We start from the raw sequence: 21,353 nt of genomic DNA on the forward strand, positions 1-21,353 counted from the left end.
GCCTTACCAGAAGATTGTGCATTGGCTGAAAATGAAACTGAGAAGACCACAAAATATGCAAGGCATTGTTTTCGAAAGTTGTACAACCAACAAAATGGCTTTATTAATAGCTCACACATTAAATCAACTGTAAATGAATCAACAAGGAGTGCAGACTGCCTCGAAACGACTTGCTTCTTTTCGGAAGGTTTTGTAAACAACCTTCCATGTTCCTGGTAGCCTAGACTGTCCATTGCCTGTGGTCGTAAGAACCAGTTACCGTATTTACACGATTGTAAGTCGACCCCCCCCCCCCCATATCGCTTGACCGGGGAAAAAAATATAAGAGAGCATACCCGAGGGCGCATTTGATAGCGAAAATTAATTAGTAGCTGACATGGTCACTGGACTACACGTCTTCACTAGTGCTGCCATCGTCATCGTTGCTGCGGTCCCACAGCGCGTCGTGGTCCAGCGAAATTTCAGATTTGGCAAACGACTGCACCAGGACATTTTGCAGAACAGCAGCTCACGCCAAATGCACCCAACCACACGCAGCCATCAGGGAGGCTCTTTTGACAGGTCCAGTTGGCGTAATTTCGCAAGTCTTCTGCCGCCAGCCACTCGTTGTACTCACGGCGGAGCAGAACCTTAAAATTAAGGCGGAGGTTCGGGCTTATTACATGACCACGTCGCACTTCGTTGGCAGGGACTGATCATGCATTTCAGCGACATACGCCGCAAGCTTAGCCTACAGCTCCGGAAAACGTCCATACTTCGGCACGTGGGAAATTTCTCACTTGCTGCCACAGGGTGAAAATTTCGCTTCGCTGCAGTCGCCACTCTCGCACCACCCATTTAGAAACATCGAAATTGCGGCCCGCTGCGCAGTGATTTGTTTCTTCGGCGTAAAGGATGGCAGCCCTCTTGAACGCTGCTGTGAACGAGTGCCGAACGATTAGTGGGCCAGGAGCACTCATGACGACTGGGGAAGCATAGAAGTAGCACGTAGCCGGCAGTCAAGTGGAACGCGTCAAACCAATACCAATGCCTTTAAACAGAGAAAGAGAAACTCGCGAGCGGTGTCTGTTCTTCCATGAACTACCGATACTCCCCGCAAGCACCGCCGTTCTGAGGGTGCCGCCGCAAATGAGAACAGCGGCGCTTCCATCAACTATCGACACTCCCCCATGAGTGTTGCATGCACTGTAAGACTCTCAAAACTGTTGAAAAACCCTTCCGAAAAGCGAACAAACACGCGGGATAGCGAAAAGATACGGGTAGGGCCATAGAGCAAACATAAAATTGTAACTACGTTGTAGCTCCAGTTGGTATCGCTTTTTTTGGCGGGGCCATGTTTTGGTTTCGATTGTAAGTTGACCCCCCAACTTCAGACTTTCAAATTTAAAAAGAGGGGTCGACTTACAATCGTGTAAATACGGTACAAGAGAGTCATTTGTTGTTGCTTGCCGTACTAGCCACACAAAGTGTGCTGAGGACTCCAGTTGTCAAACTAACCATTCTTATTGGGCTTTACACTTGTTTGCATCGGTTGGAGGTAACGGCTGGCACCCTTGGTCTCTTCTTGCAGGGCTCCAACCAGGGGTCCAACGCTCCAGCTAGTCTACTTAACAGCACGGGGATGGGCGGGCAGAACTCTAGTCTCACCGTAGGAAACAGTATTAGCAGCCTCAGCCCAGCCCTCGTGCAGAAGATTCTCCAGCAGCAACAGCAGCAACACTTTCCCGTGAGTGTCTCAGTCTGGTGATGACGGCGATCACGACGTTTGTTGTCCGGGAGTGCGTAGTGAGCTTTAGCGCAGGGCAACCCAGGCTGTTTTTTGCCTGATTGGCGGGGCACTAAGTGCTGTCCTCTCTCTGAACAGGGTAATGCTGGCGGTCCAGCCGGCATCGGGGCTCGCCTGGGCCAGCCAAACGTGCCGTCTGCAACACAGCTGCGTCTCCTGGTGCAACAGATACAGATGGCGGTGCACGCCGGACACCTCAACCCACAGGTGAGGTGCCCCCGGCGACACGTCCCCCTCTGCATTGCAAGGATTGCTGTGCTTTTTTTTTTGCCTGTGCCTTTGCAAAGTGCCCCCATGGAACGAGGTTCCACGGAACGGAACTTCTTTTTAAATAACCAGTGTGTGTCTTGCATAGAGAACAAGTTTTAGCATTTTTGCGGCTTTGATGGTATTACCATATGTACTCGAATCTAGGCCGACCCCGATCCTAAGCCGACCCCTGAATGTCCAAAGCCAGGAGTTATCAGAATGATCAGAATGAGCATAGCATAAACGGTACGCTGAGCAAATGGTACGCTGAGCAAAAAAACTGGACGGGTGGCTTCATTAGTGCTGCACCCGCCGTGGTTGCTCAGTGGCTATGGTGTTGGGCTGCTGAGCACGAGGTCGCGGGATCAAATCCCGGCCACGGCGGCCGCATTTTGATGGGGGTGAAATGCGAAAACACCCGTGTGCTTAGATTTAGGTGCACGTTAAAGAACCCCAGGTGGTCGAAATTTCCGGAGTCCTCCACTACGGCGTGCCTCATAATCAGAAAGTGGTTTTGGCACGTAAAACCCCAAATATTAATTAATTAATTAAAAAGAAAGAAAGAAAAACTTGCCTCGAATGTAAGCCGAACAAAAAAGTGAAGACAGCGTTAACAAAATGAAAAAAAGCATTTATTTAATATGAACATGCCGAGCTCATTCTACGTCACTATTGCTGCTAGCCTCGCACGCTTTTGGGCACATGCAAGCTCGTGTCAGCGCACCGGCGCATGCGCGTACAGTACGGCATGGCTCGTACGTGTCAAAACGTGGCGTCATCACGGTGAATAGCTCCTCTCTGTTATCGCACGCTCGTCTTTCTCATCGCTGTCATTTCCTCGTTACGGCACACACAAGAAGCGTCTACCGTTGCCCCCTCAAACGAGGTTACGTTTTTCTCATTGGTGCTGAAGTCCCGCCCGGCTTGAACGTTTGACGATGCCTCAGCAGCTAGCACCACTTTTCGTTTGTGGCATCGCCTGTTTGGTGCCATTGCGGTAACGCCATGCCACATGCTGATAAGACACGGGTCGAAATGGCGACCTCGTTTGTGCACTTCAGTTGGCTACTGGTGCGGCTAGTAACGGCTGCGATACTGACTTTTCCTGATGGCGCTAGCTATACATCATATTTGTCATTTTCAATTGCAAATTGGTGCGTTCTTTAAAATCCTCGAATCTAAGCCAACCCTAGAGTTCGTTATATGATTACTTCTTGAAACTATCGGCCTAGGCTGAGTAAATACGGTAAGTTGGGAAGGTCGACACATCATTGCACAGTTGCCACCGTGCTGTTACGGAGCTGAACCCCGCAGTTTTGATGTAGCCCACACCTCAAAAAGCAAGGTGCCTGCCGCTGCCTGCCTGCACAAGTTGATGCCGGCTTCCTTCACAGTGCTGCGCCTTTCCGTCTCTCGCAGATTCTGAACCAGCCGCTGGCCCCGCAGACCCTCCAGCTGCTGTACCAGCTGCTGCAGCAGATCAAGGTTCTGCATGCACTGCAGCAGCAGAACCAAATTGTGCACAAGGGCCCGCCCAACAACCCACTGCAGGTCAGCGTGCAGCTGACGCAGACCAAGCAGCGCATCCTCAACCTGCAGAACCAGATTGCTGCTCAGCAGGCGCTCTTCCTCAAGCAGCAGCTGCCTCCACCTCCGCAGCCCCCGCAGCAGGTCAGCCACTCGTTCCTGTGTCCTGCCTATCGATGCAAGCTGCCATAGGCTGCTCTTCAATAGGTTGCTTTGAACTAGGGGTAACGCCAAGGCCGCACGCCACTACAACGCAGGTCAAAATGGCCATGTCGCTCATGTACTTCAGTTGTCTACTGGCACGGCTTAGTGGTGGCTGTGATATGAACTTTTCTAGACTGTGTTAGCTATGCACCATATTTATCATTTTCGATTAAAAAGTAGCCCATTTCTTAAAACCCTCGAATCTAAGCCGACCCTAGAGTTTGGTGTATGATTATTTAAAAAATAAAACTATCTGCTTAGATTCGAATAAATACGGTGCTTTTTCTTCACTTTTCAAAGAAAAGCCGTGGCTAATTCGTGGTTTTCGGTTAAGCCATATAGCTGGTTAGTACGCATTTTCCCCATGTCCCTGCCAACTACATACAGTCGACTCTCGTTGCAATGGACCCTGATAATCCGACAAAAGATGTCCGTTTTATCCGAAGTTTGTAATATCCAAAATGCCTCAGCTATCGAACTGGTCACGATGTGTAACAAAGTTATTGCCAAGAATGAGTGAACGTCTAAAGTAAAAAGCAAAAAAAAAAAAGAAGGGTGCACATTCACCCGAGGGGGGAAAGCATCGATCGTGATATCGAATTAGTAGACAGTTATGCAAAGTAATGATAGTAGTCTTATCGACCGTATAAAGTTGTAAACATTCACTTACTAAGTAAATTGCCAAGCACGGTGTCGCGCGCGCACAGGCAAACATGAACGCATCTTGCTCGATGAACGAGGAAAGTTGCTGTCAAAACGCTGGAATGAGAAGGCGTGGCAACACTAGTGAACGAATTGACTTCGCGCTCTCTCTTGCTTCAATGCCTCCCTACACCCGTGCCTCACACTTGAAATAAGACTGCGCTGCTGCGTCCCGCCTTTCTTCCATGTGCGCGCGATATTGAGCCACGATTGTTGGCTGACGCTCGCAAGTCAATTGCCAGTCCATGTAGACATGGCAAAAGTCCGGTTTATATGCCCGATTTTGACAAAAATTGCTGCTAATTTCGTCCGCTGTAGCCCATAGTCCGTTGTAGCGCGGTCCATTATAAGCGATCTTCGCTGCATTAAGAATACAAACTACGGTTCAAATAAGGTCCATTATATTAGACTTTATAATAAGGTCCATTAATGAGCGTAGACTGTATTAACAAGGTTTTACTGCACTTGATACTTTGGGCAATCTCCACCGACTCCGAATAACCCGTTGCCTACTCTGTGTCACCTTGTTATAATAACCTTTGTGGGGAGCACACGCGCCCATCTTCCCCCGCGCCGTCGCGTCGAGAGCCGGCATAGACAGGAGAGAGGCGCACTATGACCTCTCCCGATTCTCCCTCGCTCTCGAAATGTGGGGGTTCCACTCTGCGTGCGGCTAGGGCTGAAGGCGAGCTCCGGATCTAGCCCCACGCTGTCGCTTTGTGTTACTCCCCAACCTGTAGCGCGGGAATCGTGGCTACGTCGGGTTCGAATGAATAAGGCAACCAGCGGTGTCAACTGTAAGAACGTTTATTGCTACTGGCAATAAAGAACACTGGCAGAGGGTCGTCCTCTCTGTAATAGTATTAAATAGGCTGGCCTCGTTGCCCGGGATAGTCGGGCAACGTGGTCACTCACGGGTTGCGGCAGATACTCCAGTCCGGCAGGTTAGGGGTCCGGCCTCGGGAGAGAGAGGGTCTCCCCCGGTCGCGCTGTTTTGTACCTTTTTACCTGGGCGAGGGGAATCTCCTCGCCCGTCAGCTACCTGCCCGCAAGTCTGGGAGGAAGGGCGCGCGTCGCGAGAGCGAGGGAGAATCGGGAGAGGGCATAGTGTGCCTCTCTCCTGTCTATGCCGGCTCTCGACGCGACGGCGCGGGGAAAGATGGGCGCGTGTGCTCCCCACACCTTCTGTCCTAAATGTCTTACTAATTGCCAATTACATTTGTGCTAGAGGTCTGCAAATATCAATATTTTCAAATACAAATATTTAGCTTTGAATATCGAATTGAATAGCGAATAATGATATACACATGCACTTATTAGCAAGTCGGCTTACTTTGTTATTTTGGAACATTGCAATTACATTGTCAGTGTTAAAAAAATAGTAAGCCGTTATACTAAAACATTGTGTATCTGGTTCATATGGGAAAATGTGAGTATTTTCCACTAGCTGTCCTCGCCAGCCTCTGCCTTATTATGTCGCATGAAATGCTCGTAACATTAGAGGCATTTTACACTGTGCCAGTCATCACTCATCGCACTTGCTGTCAAGCAAAATAAGCTCAAAATTAAGAGCAACGCTGCAAAACAAAAAACAAAAAAACAAACTCGTGCCTCTCGCTACTGAGAGGCTGGCTTTCCCACCAAGTTTGGACACTTAGTGGTTAAGTGGGCTTCACAGGCAAAATTTTGCAAGCAGCGCGAAACCATTGCAAAATGCAGCACAAAGTCGCCCTAATTTTATTAGATGAAAACACAGCCAGCAATAAATACGATTTGACTAGATTATTCGTGTCTAACTGAATGTTCGAACATTTTCAAACGTCTATTTTTCTAATCAAATACAGATATTATGAATATAATATTCGATAATATTTGACCTTTTCTAATATTTGCACACCCCTAATTTATTCGTTCCTTCAGAAGCGCTACCGTTAAGTTTGATTTATATGGTAGCTTGCAAGCTTTTTTTTTTCCATTGGACTATAGTTTGGCAGCATTTGGCAATAAGTGGCGTCAAATGCTTCTCCCAGCTACGAGACATTGGTTGATCAATTACTTGTAATAAATTGTTGTAAGATGGCCAGTTGGACAAGTTTAAGATAGCACCCGTGAAAGCAGGGCCAGGTCGGAAGAGAATGAAATCTCTAGTTTCAACCATTTCGTGCCGGGTGCTCTATGACCGTTGTATTGTCGAGACTGCGGTGTTCCTTTGCCAACCGGAGTGTGACTGGGACGTTTAACTGGCGCAGGCCCCACCTCATGTTCCGCCGCCTCCCACCGGACTGGGCTGCCCGCCAACACCGCAGGACTTCCTCGGAGCCGGCAAGCCCGGTGGTGCCGAGGGCCTGCACTCTGACTTCCGTGACCTGAACCTCAAGGACGCTGTGTCGCAGCAACAGCAGCACCAACAGCAGCAGCAGCAGTCGCGCCTCAACCAGTGGAAGCTGCCCTCGAGCCTCGACGAAGAGAACAAGGCCCCACAGCAGAACGGCGGTGGTGACTTCAGCAGGGCACCAGGCCCCGCCTCCAAGGCCGGCAGCCTCTCGTCATTCCTCGGTGGTGCCGACGGACCATGGTCCTCGGGGGCCTGTTCTCAGGACGGCTGGCCCGAAGCACCACCCACCACCAGCTGCGCGGGTGGCACCTCCTCTCCTGGCGAGGGCAAGGACTCTGGCGTCGGTGGCTACAGCCTGAGCGACCTGGTGGCTGAATTTGAGCCCGGCAAGCCGTGGAAGGGCGCTTCCGCGCTCAAGAGTGCAGAGGATGACCCGCATCTGACACCCGGGAGCGTGGTGCGCTCACCCCTGTCGGTGAACACCATCAAGGACTCGGAGCTGTTTGGTGGCAGCTGGAAGCAGAGTCCGCCGGGAGGGGAGGGCTCGCTCGTCGCCTCTCTGGCCTCGCTGACCTCCAGCACGTGGGCATTCACTCCAGCCATGCACGGGTGAGTAGGCCTATGCTTCTGCCCTTCAGCTCTGTGTGCTCTTTCTCTCACTAGTGCAACATTAATTTTATGTTTGTAAAGGCTGCGATGCAACCAATCTGCAACTTCGGCAATCTGTGGACTTATCCCACTCTCTGGTAACGTGCGTGCTCGTGTTCTGGCGTGCAGGAGTGGAAATGGAAGTGGCGGTGGCTCGTCCAAAGGCAATGCTTCCAAGAGCAGTTGGGGTGGCAGCTCGGAGCACCAGGCGCCGACAGATCCGTGGAACGTGGGGCCCAAGACTCGCGGCCCGCCCCCCGGCCTCTCCTCGGGCTGGGACCAGCAGCCAGGCTCTGGCTCCAGCTTCCTCATGCTCCGCAACCTCACCCAGCAGATAGACGGCTCGACGCTCAAGACGCTGTGCATGCAGCACGGACCTCTGCAGCTCTTCCACCTGTACCTCAAGCACGGGCTGGCCCTGGTGCAGTACGCGTCACGCGAGGAGGCCGCCAAGGCCCAGTCTGCGCTGCACAACTGCGTCCTCTCCAACACCACCATGATGGCCTACATCCCGTCCGAGTCGGAGGTGGCCCAGTTCCTGCAGCTCGGCAGCAGCCAAGGGCAGCACCCCTCGTCGCAGCCGCAGCAGCACCAGCAGCAGATGGCCTGGGGTGCCCCCACGAATGCCTACCACCAGCCGCCGCAGCGCCCGCCCCTGCAGTATGCGCCCGGTCGCCCCAGCAAGCAGCCCACGGAGCCGTGGAACACCACGGCCCCACCCCCGGTGTCGTCGGCTGCGGCCGTTTCGTCGTCCAATGCCAGCCACCTGTGGTCCTTCCCTGGGTCCGGCAGCGGGCTCTGGGCTGCGCCTCAGACAAGCCAGGCCGGCGGAGTGGGTGGCTCCAACCAGATGGACCACGACCACGGAGGCCCCGGAGTGCCCCAGTCCTCGCTCAACTCTTTCCTGCCTGGTGACCTGCTCAGCGGCGAGTCCATCTGAGTGACGACCCCCCTTTCCTCGCGGCAGCGAAAAAAACCTGCAACTACTACAGTGACGACGAAGGAGGAGGATGAGCAGCGCGCGTGAGCCGGTGCCTTGCCGGCCCCTTTTGTGATAACCGCTTCTGTGTGGGGGGTGCTGGGCCGGAGCCCTTGCCCCGCAAGCGGCGGGACTCGGCGTGCCGCTTCTGTCGTGTGCCGCCTGGGTCTGTGTGTGTGTGCATGTGCGTTCATCGGTCTAGCGTCGTGTGCATGTCCCCTCCCCCCCCCCACTATCATGCCCCCCTGCCACAACCCCATTCCCTCTGCCGCCGCTGCGCGCCGAATGCCAAAACGACACAGACCGGCCTTTATGATTGTTTTCTCTTTTTTTTTCTTTCTTTTCAGTCTCGTTTTGTCGCGTGTATGTGTGTGCGCATGTGTGATTGTGTTATGCTTGCCTGTCGCGAGTGGGAAAGTCAATCAAGATGAAAAAAATAGTATATACACAAACACACATAAAAAATATATATATATATATTGATATTACACATATATATTATATATATATATTGACCACCTTTTACACGTGACTAAGAATGTAAGAAAAAAAACATGGGGGAAAAAAATCCAAAAAAAAAAAGAAACAGAGAGGTAACTACAAGAGAACACTGCTCTTTTGCACAACGTGTCTATTCAGTTTTTCTTACCGTTGACGAAGTTTGTCTTCTGGCATGCACAAGTGGGGGAGGGTGTCTGTCAGCGGCGTGCGACGACTGCCAAAGTGTGATACCTTCATGGACAGAATTTTTTGTGTGAACATTGTTTTTATTATCTGTGTTGCAGTAGTAGTCACCATTCCCACTGCTGCTAATGTTTTTTTTTTTTTCCTTCGTGGGTCGCTTGTTTGTTTCTGTTTAACTTTTTTTTTTGTTCCGCCCTCAATTGCTCTATGCCCACGTGCCGAATCAACGATTTCTGCCACAACATTGTTGCAGTCGGTCACCAGGGGCGCCATGCACGGTGCACCATCGCCATCAGCGGAGGAGAACAAGAAGCGACCTCTGTGGATGAATGCGATCTCCGTAATGTCTGGCCACCGCAACCCCGTGACCGAACTGCGGTGCTGCAATGTTTTGCCTTGTCCCACTGCAATGCGAGGCGCAGAAGTCTGGGCTGGGCGGGCTTGCCTCTGTTGAAAACCAAAAAAAAGAAACCACAAAGATATGAAGTGCCAGATTTATTGCCGTAGCTCCTCGTCGGGACAAATTTTACGTTGTAAGAGGCAGCAGGCATTGCTGAAAAGAAGCCTTAGAAAAACCAAACGTGAGCGCCTCTCTGGCCGTGCCTACTGGGCTCAGAAGACGTGCTGTCGTTTTGTCTCTCTCCGTGTGTGCGAACTCTCGCCCGATGTATCGGGAGAGTAGTGTTCTTCACGGGTTGGCATGGTGCTGCACCCCATCAGCCATCCTACACAGGGCTCTGTTGACTTTCTTTTTTTCTTCTTCTGGTATTTTTCTTCGCAAGGGTCACCTGGTTACTCGATCTCGTCCTCTGGGTGCAAGGTGGAGCTGTGGCAGGCCGGCATGTCGCTGCATCGGCAGCGGGCAGTGTGTGTGTGTACCGCACCAACATATCTGAGCATGCAGGGCACAACCGTGTTCACCCAGTCGTGCATGACATTTGCAATAACGTGGGGTGGGGGCTACCAATAGCGAAGCGTTGTTCCTCTCTTCTATCCCGTCCTCTGCTTTTTCTCGTATTCACAGGTCGTTCCCGGGTGCATGGTTGTTTTTGCGAGAGGTTGACCTCTCCACGTTTTTCCTTCGGTTACTCATTGCAATTCCCGTGCAACCTGCGGTGCACTGCAACACGCCGCCGCTGCCCTGCCAACGAGCTCCCACCTCCCGTTTATGTAGACGGAAGAAGCTTGGAAGGGTCTTCACATATCTCAACTCTCGGAAGCGAGGCTCGCTCCCGAGCGTCCTCGTCTGGCCGCTGTCGCAAACTCTCCCTTTGGTCGCCGACTTCTCTTGTAAGTGCGGCCTCTTTTCGTTTTTTCCTTTCTTTCTTTCTTTCTTTCTTTTTACCGCCTCTACCTGAGAGGGCGGCCCTGTTCCCCAGAATGCGCACATTGTCGGCTCCACTCCGCTTGCCGAGGGTTGCCTTCCCTTCTTGTGACGCATCAGTAGCTCAAGCCCTCTTCCAGCCACTGGCCCTGCCCGCATCAGCGGGGCTTCGAGGGGCCGGGAAAGGAGGGGGCGCCACTGGTATAGACTCCCCCTTTTTCGCAAATGCAGGGGCTCCAACTCGTACCCCTCCCCCCCTCTTGCGCCCCTCCCTAATCTCTCCAGATTCCCACAAAGTGCTTCAGGGTGTGGAGTGTTGGGGTGGAGGGGAGGGGGGGGAGAACACACACAAGGCCCAACATCTCTCTCTGTATATATATATAGATATATACTAGCGCAATGCCTCTTCTCAGGCACACTGGTGTGGCAATCTATGCATCTTGTGCGCAAACGTGCAATACATCTTCTGACCTGGTCTGTGTTATTTTTTTCCCCCAATGTCAGGGCTGGCAAAACTTAACGCTGTAGAAGTGAGGAGGAAAAAAAATATATTGAAGTCTAGCACAATCCCTGCACTCAACGTTTTTTTCCCCCTCTCTCTGCGTTCTGGTATTTCCGCGTTGCAGTCCATGCCAGCGGTGAGGCCACCTTTTTTACACCTGCGATGCCTCACCCTTCTTGAGTTCGTCGACTCTTGACTGTCCTCTTAAATCTGTGTGCCGGCTCATGGTTGCACCACATTAATCTGATGTTCCAGGAGTCCGTTGTGAAGATTGCAGAGCAGCTTTATGTCACAGGCAAAGGACAGCAGTATGTTTCGTGTGCAGTTTTCAAGTCCCCGTTGTTTCTTTTTGGTGCTTTCATTTCTTTCGGGTCACAGCCGCTGCGCATAGCCTTTCCGTCTGACTTGGTTATTGGGCAGCTCTTGATGCCAGGAGACATCTTAAAGTGTTTCTCTGCTTCTCTCCCTTTCTGTGTACTTAAAGTGATGACTGCTTGTAAACTTGTGGCCAGCTAGTGTGGTTACTTCAGTTTCTTACCTTACCATGTCTCCTAATCTTGCATGCACCATTGTCTCTCTAAGTGGTCTTTTGATGTTTTTTAACGTCCCCGAAGCCAGCGATCAAAAAGGTTGACTTCTTGTTTTGTTATCTCTAGTTTCTTGTCTTGTGCGCTGTCTCTTGACGTAGCAGTTGGTGTTCACATCTGCCTCGGACATCTCTCTTTCTGCTCGCACGCGGCTATTCCTTGTTCCTTTGCTGCGAGTGTTTCAATGAGTCGCTCGGGCTTCTTGTCTTTCTGAAGTGCACATCATGTTTGTATTCTTTTGTTCTTAAAAAATTTTTTGTCTTGCTTCTCAACACTAACACAGTCGCCTCAATGTCGTGCGTGCTTGGCACGTTCTGATGCAGTTAAAAAAAAAAATACACGCGAGGGGACAGTTGGTGTAGTTTGGCAACGTAGCCTGGGGCCAAAGTAGACGAAGCCTGGAGAGATGAGGGCGCTCCTCCTTGTAGCCCTTGTTCGTCCCTCCATTACAAAAATGTTCGGCTCTCTCTCTCCCTCGCTTTCGTTCATCTGTACAGATTGTCAGTTTGTGCGTGTGTTACATATATGTTCTGTGTGTTTGTGTGTGTACATAGATAAGCTACGCTTTTTAGTGAGATTTGGGGAGCTTGCTCGTTCCCTCCCTTCGCGCAGTTTAGGGAGTGGGGCGGGAAGGTGCACCCAGCACTACTGTTGAGATGAAAAAAAAAACAGAAAAAAAAACAAAAAAAAAAAACAGCCCGTTGTCGCGCTTTCTTTGCAGGGTGAGACTTGGAGGGATGGGTGCCAGAGTTGCCATGTGCATTTTTTTTTTTTTTTTTTCGGGGGCCATCGCGGATGACGTGTTGCCCCCCGTCCTGAGAGCTTTTTGTAGAAAATGCAATGACTAAAGAACTAAAAAGAAAAAAAGCCGTGCCTTGACCGAACAAGGTGCGGAACAAAAAAAAAAAGAGAAACGACATATATATATATATATTATATGGACTTCGGACAGGTGCACTCGCATCGTGCAAGTTGTTCACTCGTTTTTTGGGGGCGGCGTCCACATCGGGGGAGACCTAACCTTAGCAGGGGGCGGACCTGTCGCTTTCCAGAGCCAAGTGCATTAGTGGTGGAATCTCTCTTGCGGCATCGCGTTGTGCACGGGTGCTTTTGGGGTTTTTCCGGGATTGGTGACGGAGGCTCGCGTGCACCAACTTTGTCTCGTGCGTGTCTGTGTGAGCGTGTAGTGTTAACACTTATCGAGTCTCTTGTCAATGCGGGACACGGGCAGCGGAAGAATACCTTAAAGAAGACAAGCACCTAATACTCTAGTGTATGAAGAAAATATATATATATCTTAAGTAAGAGTCCACCGGCACAGCTGCGCGGGATCTGCTCAAAGGAAAATAGGCGGGCACTCGGGTGCGGAGGGTGCACGCCGTCGCATCGTTCCCTGTCTCGCCCGACCAGCCTTGCTTGCCCCCACCCGCGAAGCCGCCAAGGGATTGTTTCTCGGACGGGGGCAATGATTAGTCACTTCTGCCTAGTGAGCAGTCAAAGTACGAGGGAGGCTCGCCACCACCCCCCTCGACAAAGATGTTTCCGGGTTCTTGCAAGCCCTTCTCAGTTGTGTACAAAGTTGTCTGGGAAAAAGGAGGGAAGGGGGTTGCACCGTCGCAAGTGTCGTCTCGCGGCAGCTAGCATCGATTCCAGGCAAGACGCGTGCTGGCATTTTAGGGCAGGGGTTCTGGTGGGGTGGGCTGGGGTGCAGTTTGCATTTGCAGGTGTGTGTACAAGTATTGAGTGTTCTGGTGGGGGAGGCAGCATTACAACAATGGCGGTTGTTTTCCAAACTGGTCTCAGTAGTAGCAACGGCACGGCCGTCTTGGAGAGGTTTGCTCTCAACCTTGAGAGTGCGATGAAATGAGATTATGTGGGATGATTTTGATGGTGGTGGTGGTGGGGAGGGGGAGGCTAAGGGGGGTGCTGGTGCTCGTTTCCCCCCTTGTGCCGGCCTGTGGGGGAGGGGGTGGGGGGTTGTGTGTGTGTAGTGTGCTTGTACATAGTTAGGGGCGTCCACTTCCTACACTACTTTGTTGTTTGGGGAAAATCTCCTCCATGCCAAAGCTTGGTGCTTCCCATGCCGGGGCGCTCTGAATTGCATTCCATTTTCTAGCCGCACAGGTTAGGTGTTCCTCCAAGAGGGGCTGGTTGGGATCCTGTGTAAATGGGGGACAAGGGTTTGGGACGTTGCATTGCGCATGTCCGTAGCATTGCGTTGGGCGCGGAATGATGCAGGCACGGCAGCGTGGTTGTTGACACACTGTTTCAGGTTCACGCAAGGGGGCGGCAAGGGGGGTGCGTGTGCTTGCAGAATAGAACACAGCTGGGGATGCATGCGCATATGCAATCTGGCGTTAGTCTCTCCAGTTGCAAAGCCCGAATTTGAGTTGCCGAAATGCCGCGAGGACAACAATTGTTTTTTCTGTGCCTTAAATGTGGTGAGTGGGAAAAAAAGTTTCCATGGGGAAATGCAAGGCCCGTTCTTCTGCTGCCAGGGTTGGTCAGGGCAAAGCGCATGTCTGGTTCGCCTTTCTCGCCAGCAGAAACGGGAGGGAACAACGGTATGACCATCGGCGACGGTCTTGTTCGTACTTCCCAAGCGGTTCCAATGACGACACATTGCCTCCGATGCCTCTCTGCACGGGTTGAGATGTTTTATCCGTTTTTAAGTTGATCCATTACTGCCGACCTCCATTGCCCCCTTTTCCCGTGGTTGAGAGGCCGTGGCCTTCCTGGCACAGTTTTTAAACTACCGGCGCGCGCAGCCACGTTGGGGCCGGAGAAAGGCCAGGGGTGCACACTCAATGTGATCTTTCAGATGCCCGCAAGGTTTCTCTTGTGCCACTCAGCTTTTGCATGTGTGTGTGTGTGTGGGTTTGTGTGTGTCGTGTCATGCTAGTTCCCCCAAATTTCAAAAGAATTCTCGTCACAGCTAGCTTTATATATCCAAATTTGTATTCTTATTTTGCGTTTATCACAGATATTCTGCCGCAGGGGTATTCCCGCACCTAGTGCCATCCTAAAGAGATCCTTTTTTTTTTTTTTTTGTGCATGTGTAGCTTTCGAGTAAAAAAAAATAGTTTTTTTTTTTCTCCTTGTCATATTGTGATGTTGCCGTGGCCGTGAGGGCCGTCCAGTCGCCCTCGGCCCTAGTTTTGTGTGGAGCAGGTGCTTCACACTCCAAACTTACCTGCGGCTTCACTTCGTCTTTTTTTTTTTTCTCACTCGTATGGTGCTGGAAAGGAACTCACAGAAGAACAAATAGAACAATGTGTGTGTATAGCTTTAAGAATTAAAAAGAAATCAATACCAATACACAGTGGCAGCAATCACGTGTAAACGGACGCAGTTCCACCTATAGAATTGCTCGAAAGCTCACGTTTTTGAACTGCTACCCCTTCTCCTACTCTACCTGTGCAAGCTGGTTTCGGGGAGGGGTAATGGGGGTGGGGTGGGAGTCATATCGAGACCGCGTGTATAGACTTTCTGGTCGATTTGCCGCCATGCATGGTACTACTGCCAAGCCAAGCCCATTAGTCATTCAGTGTCGTACACGTCTTGGCTGCTCAGCGGTCTGGTCGTCGTTGTTGCTCGAATTGTTGAAAGTGCTTGTGCGGGCTCTTCGAGTTGGGAGAGCACAATCATGACTTTTTGGCCAAGGCGGGTTGTTTCCTCTAATGGGCTTTCCAAAGTGGAACAATTAGTTTGTAGCAGCTGACCAGTGGGGGCGGGCTGCTTCGGTGACAAGCATTTATTATAAAAAGCCGAAGGTACTCAAACATTGTAGCTTGTGGCAGGGTTGTGTGTGTCTGGTCGTCACAGGTCATTCTCTTTCTGTTCTTCCTCCAAGTTTGTTCGCCTGCAATCGACGTAGCTGATATTTAGGCATTGTGACTTGGTGGTGGTTGGCCCGAAGTGCGTCTTTCTCCCTCAAAACGGCAAGCCAAAAGAAAAGTTTAAAATCTCAAGACTACCTCCTCCTCGCCTGGGAGAAGTTGTTAGTTCTGCCGCCATGTGCGTCTTTTGCCGATGTACACCGTATACCTGATCAATAATCATTGTATTGTCCCGTTATTCGCGGGACAGGTTCAAGCAAAGCTCACTTCATTTGTGGCCTGAATCTTGCAGAAAAAAAAAAAAATAATGACTATTTAATGTTATCTCTCCCGCGTGCTATGTGTTGGTTGTTCCCCCTCCCTCCCCCAACCTGCTCACGCGCGTCTTATGTTGGGGCAAGAACCTTTTCCCCCTGTAGGATTCGTCCATCAGCTTCTTCCACGTGTGTTCAGGAGTGTTGTTTATGTGCCGATTTTAGTTGCTCTGTGGCCATTACCACAGGAAATTTTTACCAGTGTTGGGGTCGTAGGGGTTTGGGTGCCGTGCCACGGGGTTGGTCCCTGCAAAACTGTTGTACCATCACACCATGTGCATTTCTTTTATGTTCGAATGACCTCTCGTGACACGTTATTAGGTGTACCTGCTTGGGTAAAACTTTTGAGGAGGACAGAAACAGGCTTGGCAACCTCTATTTTTTAATGACACTTAACTAGGTCAACATTTAAGAGTGGTGTCCCCTGTCAATGCTTTGGAGGCAGGGTCAGTCTCTCTTGCCATCGATTCCACACAAACATGGCATGCCTGTGCAAGTTTTATTTTTTTTTTCTCCCCCCCCCCTCCCCCCCTTTTTGCATGGCCATGTTTTTACAGCCCGGTGACTTAGAGTGACTTGCGCGTTGTTTTTTACTTCCAAACACAGGCGAAAAAAAAAAAAGCACCATCTCTTCCAAAAATGTGAAATGTTTTAACTGCTGTCATGTTGTGGCATGCCTCGGGGCTTTCTTGGAAGCAGCCATTGTGAAAGAGCACATTTTTCATTAGTGTTTCAGTGGCAAATCACAAAGCAGAAAATGAACAAAAGAAAACAAAAGGAAGTTTTGTGTGTAAGTGCGTGCACGCCTTTGCAAGCATGTCGGCACGGGTCATCTCCCGAGGCAGCTGGCTATGGTTTTGAATAGGGGTGGAGGGGGTACGGGTGGGGTCACATGTACGGGAGCTTTATGTAGGTCGAGAATTGCACGTCAGCCACAACAATGGTGCAGGCATGGGTGGTGTTATTAGGTGAGGGGGGGGAACCGCGGGAGGGGACAATGTGGGGTTTGGGAGGCGGGGGGGGTGCAGAGACTATGCCAGGTTTGGCAACAAGGCAGCAGTGGACGATGATCTCAAAGTAACTAGCCACTACACTAACCGCTGTGTGGCACCCCCTCTCCCCGTTTCTCCCACCTGTGCGATCCCCCCCCCCCCCCCCCTACCTCTTGTCATTCCCTGAAAGACAATCAGGGCAAGCGCTCTCTCTCTCTCTCTCTCTCGCTCGTCTTGAGTAGCGTTAGTTGCTGACACAACGCATCCCCCATCTCCTCCCCCCCCCCCGCCCCTGCATCACTGATCACCCCCGTGCCAAAGCAGCAGCAGCAGCAGCCAGGAGAGAATGCCTAGTCAGAAAGCGGCTCCCTCTGCAGCAGCAGTAAGCACTACTTGACGCAGGGCAGCAAAGCAAGCGCTTGGACCATGTGCCTTTGCCACAGCTGTATCACCCCTCTCCCCTACCCCCCCCCCCTTACCTTGTGACCGCCTTCCTCCTGCATCTCTTACTTAATGCAAAACTTCATGTCATCGCCGATTACAAGGCAGGCGTGGTTTGGTGGGGTCGGGAGGTGGAACACGGAAGTATAGTCCAGGGAATGAACACTGCTTCTGCCACGACGACGTCTTGCCACCGCCGCGAGAGCATGTGCTGTGTTAGGGGAAAATTGGGTGTGGGATGCGCGAGCTTTGGGCGGAGTGCGTGGTTGCTACCTCGCTCACTACTCTCTCCGTTCCCTTGCACTGTCCACTGTAACTCTGCGTCTCGGTGGTGGTTGGGTGGCAATGTTTGAGGGTGGTTTGGGGAAACCCCTCGCGGCAAACAAGGAACTTGTGTGTGAGGGGGGCTTTCCTCTGGCAGTGAACACAATATTGTCGTGACGATGAGGGGGGAAGAAATACACTTGTTGCCAATGTGATTTTTGTTGGTGAGATATGTGCACAGCAATTGTTACTATGAACTAGTATTCCTATTAATCGCTCGTATATATTTTTTTCTTGCGCGCATGGCGCATGAGTGTATAACGTGTACGTCCAGGATAAAGGAGGGTGTGTTTGTGTACGTGTCTCAAATCTGTGTGTGTCATATGCACGTCGGCACATCATTATTATGTAAATGTGAACACATGTTGGAAAAAGGATTTTTTTTCTTCAATGTATTCCCCCCCCCCTTTTTTTTTTGATGTCTCAGGGTTTCCAAAGATGTGATGATTTCGACATACTTGCGTGTGGTGTTCCTTTGCAAACAGTGCTATGAACCCCCCCCCCCCTTTTTTTTCCTGGTCAGCTAAGGAGTTTTGTTTTTAAGTTATTGTGTTACTCGCGCTCTCCCCGTGCCCGTCACTCTTGTGTTATGCCATTGTTGCTGCCGCTGCCAGACCGCGAGTGGCGGGGGAGGACGTGTGTCCTTCCCAACAGCGGTGGTGGCCAGCTGAAGAAAACTGTTGTGCGCGATCAATGTTTCCGACAGTCCGCCCAACCTGCGGCACTTGCAAAGAGGGGCTGCCGCTTGCCCGCGGCGACTCGTCTCAGGATTGTGCACCGCCGCTGCCATCTCCGCAACGGCAACCACCATCACAGTGGAACAAAGGAAAAAGAAAGAGCGAGTGTCGACCGGAAGGGGAAAGAAAGCGTGTCTCCAGGTGTCGCTGCTCTGTGCGTCTGTGTGTGCCGCATTTTGCTGCCTCTCCAAGTGGGGGAAAAAAAAAACCTACTTCATTCCGAGACTCTCTTAGCGGGTGGCGCGTGCTACGAGCAGGTGCTTGCTCGGTACATGCATCCGCTCGCGCTGGGTGCAATTTCGACTGGGGGCGCGCGAGTTTTAAGAAGAGCACTTATTGTTTCATATTGTTTGTCCTTTCCGCGCACTCGTGCATGTATGTGTTTTTCATTTTGTCTTGTTGATGAGAATTTAACGGGAGGGCTTGCCTCCTTGGCAGCTCTCTACTTGCTCCAGTCCCCGAAAGATGGAAAAAAGAATAGCAGTGAGGTGCCCCAGTCTCCAAGGCCCCCCCCCCCGGGCACCTCGTAGCAGAGCTAGGAGGCTCACTCGGGCGTCAACGACAGTTTTGAGCATGTGTGGTGCACGCAATTTTTTCCCTTCTTTCGGGGCATTTGTTTTTCTTCCATCTCTTTGCATTCGGTGTGCTCGTCCAGGAAGTTTAGTTTTATAGCAACGATATGAAAGAGCACTGGTTGCTTATGGTCCCAAGCACAGAGCTGACATATTAATGAGTGTTGTGTCGCACATGCCGAGGGAAGGGGGTGGGTAGGGGGAGGGGTTCTCTGTTCAGAATCCCAGCCAATACAATGCAACTGGTGACTGGGAAGCCGCATCTGCCGCAGAACATTGTGGGGAGATGAAGTCATTTATGAGCTGGTAGGTTTTGTCGAGGCTAACGGGAGACGTCTGTAGTTTTTAAAAAGATGCCGAAGGATGTTGCGGTTGCCCCCTCTTGATGTGCAACGTGCCCCCTCAACGCATGCAACTGTACCACAGTACCATTTGCAACTACTAATGCAGCAAAGAAAGAAAAAAAAAAGCAAAGGGTGGCATTCTTTCTATCCAAGAGAGTGTGACAGCAGCCAACACATTTTGATTGATATTGATGCACTTAGTGAAGATATTTTAATCTCAGGTTGTGTTTATCTGCCTCTTCCCCCCCTTTCTTGCAGTGTGTTGTGTTAATGTTTTTTGCCTGACAATGTTCTTCCACACGGTGTTGCGAGGTGTGGGTTGAACCTTTGATTTTGTTCAACTCGGAAGGGCACACAGCCCCTTCACATTTTATTTCTTGCATCCCCTCCCCCTTCCCTCAATTTTAACTGATTGCAATTGTGACATTTGTGTTTTTTAAATGACATGTGAAAGAAAAATACTATCTCACTATGGTGACAAAAGTGTGCATTTCCAAGTTTATGCCTTTTTTTTTCTTGCTCCTTGTGTTTTTGCTCTTTTTTTGTTGTGTTTACATGTACATTTGTTTCTCTAGATTAAGTATAACAATAATGCATTGTTCAATTTTTATTACTTGTTGCAACGTTTCCCCCCTTCTTTATCCCCATGGGACCGTGCTCTTAGTGTCCACCAATACTGTATATTATTACCACTAACTACCACTGTTGTCGAGGTGTGTGTGTATTTGAGGGAAAAAAAAGTGACAAGGAAGCAACAACAACAAAAAAAAAAAAGCGTGCGACACTTGACAAACCAAGGGTACATATAGATATTTAAGGACACGGCACCGCGGGGAACCCAACATGTGATTCAGACTGCTAGTTCAAAACCCAAGCCCCTCGCTTTGTCTGGGGGGGCTCCGTGTTCGACGTGGAAGAACTTGCTTATTCAGGGGCCTTCTCACACCAAACACACACACACACGAAAGTTGTAGATGGTTTTATTATATATACATATTATATATGCGCGGAGAATGATGCTGGCCGTACTTGGACGACGACAAAGATACTGAAAGAAAAAAAACCTTGTGATGTGTTGATGAATTTATTGTATTGTAATAGCAGTCAACTTTCAGGCATTAAAGGTTTGTGTAATATGTGCCTCCCACTGGTCCCACTTCGTTTCTTGTCTCGCAGGCCTTCTGTCTCTTGAAGCTTGTCTTCGGGACTGATAGTATGTGCTTGTTGAGATCGTGAAATCTGCTTTCTCGCATGCCACACCGCATAAACAAAATGAATGTGACCTCACCACCTTGAAATTGCGACATTGTAGGTGTCTGGGAGCATCTGCCAGAGGCTGGGCAGTTATTAAATGCATAATGAAATTTGTTTGCTCAACTTGACCTGCTGAGGTCAACTATCATTTTACGTTTTACATTGAGTGCAGTGTTCTATGGTATGGTATGGCATGAAGAACTTTATTTAGGTTCTGAGGGATCAGTCTGAGACTGATGCGGGCCGCTCCCACGTCGGTACAGAGGCCGAGCCCCTCTGCCGTCACACGGGCTCTCTGGACAGCCCTGAGTTGGTCCGCCAGCACTTCTTTGTGCAGCATCCGCTGCCACCACTGTTCACCTCGAGAACCATCATCGGCGAACACCAAGCAGCGCCAAAGCATGCGGTCTAAACCGAGCAAACCCCCACATTTGCTACGATAGACTGAAACCCCGCAGTCCGGATTAATTTTATTCATGATGACCGGGTTAGGATACGTTCGTGTCTGCAGAAGCCTTAATGTAACCGCCTGTGGCCTATTTAGAATGTGGCAGGGGGAATTCCCTGCGCTCTAAGTAACACTGCTTGGCGATTTCGTTGTAGGTTAACAGTGGGTCCCTGTTCTCAGGAGCGGGAGATCCAGCCCCGTCAGGGAGTACACGGCACACTAATCCTCGTGCCTCCCACTAACATTGACATTCCTCACCAAATATTGGAAATAATTACGCAAGGTAAACGCAGCGAGAGTCTGTTTATACTCAATGCATACAGTTCCCCCCGTTCGCGAACGCACTGTTTTCAGCACCTACTAACAGAATTTGGTAGGTTTGGACGGGTTTGTGTGGTGGCCGGCGACTTTAACGCTCCGCATACTGCATGGGGTTACGTTAAATCGCAGGCTAAAGGGACCCGCTTATGGAATGCCATCTGTAACATGAGATACACACTCCTTACCGACCCAGAGCACCCCACTCGGATGGGCAACAGCGTATCTCGTGACACCTGCCCT

The 21,353-nt window shown here is 50.6% G+C and overlaps 1 protein-coding gene across 5 annotated transcripts in view; it reads left to right on the forward strand.

The window, feature by feature from the left end:
• Nucleotides 1-20,232, forward strand: part of gw (trinucleotide repeat containing adaptor protein gawky) — a 54,512-nt gene extending 34,280 nt beyond the window's left edge. For all 5 annotated transcript variants that reach the window (XM_075701469.1, XM_075701471.1, XM_075701473.1 and 2 more), the window contains 5 exons: nt 1,571-1,726; nt 1,865-1,993; nt 3,455-3,706; nt 6,718-7,412; nt 7,581-20,232. In XM_075701469.1, the coding sequence (XP_075557584.1) occupies nt 1,571-1,726; nt 1,865-1,993; nt 3,455-3,706; nt 6,718-7,412; nt 7,581-8,391 (2,043 nt within the window). In that variant the 3' untranslated portion in view covers nt 8,392-20,232. The remainder of the gene's footprint in view (nt 1-1,570; nt 1,727-1,864; nt 1,994-3,454; nt 3,707-6,717; nt 7,413-7,580) is intronic.
• The last annotated feature ends 1,121 nt before the right edge of the window (nt 20,233-21,353 follow it).

The sequence above is a fragment of the Dermacentor variabilis genome, chromosome 8 (assembly GCF_050947875.1).
Source record: "Dermacentor variabilis isolate Ectoservices chromosome 8, ASM5094787v1, whole genome shotgun sequence".
Classification (NCBI taxonomy): domain Eukaryota; kingdom Metazoa; phylum Arthropoda; class Arachnida; order Ixodida; family Ixodidae; genus Dermacentor; species Dermacentor variabilis.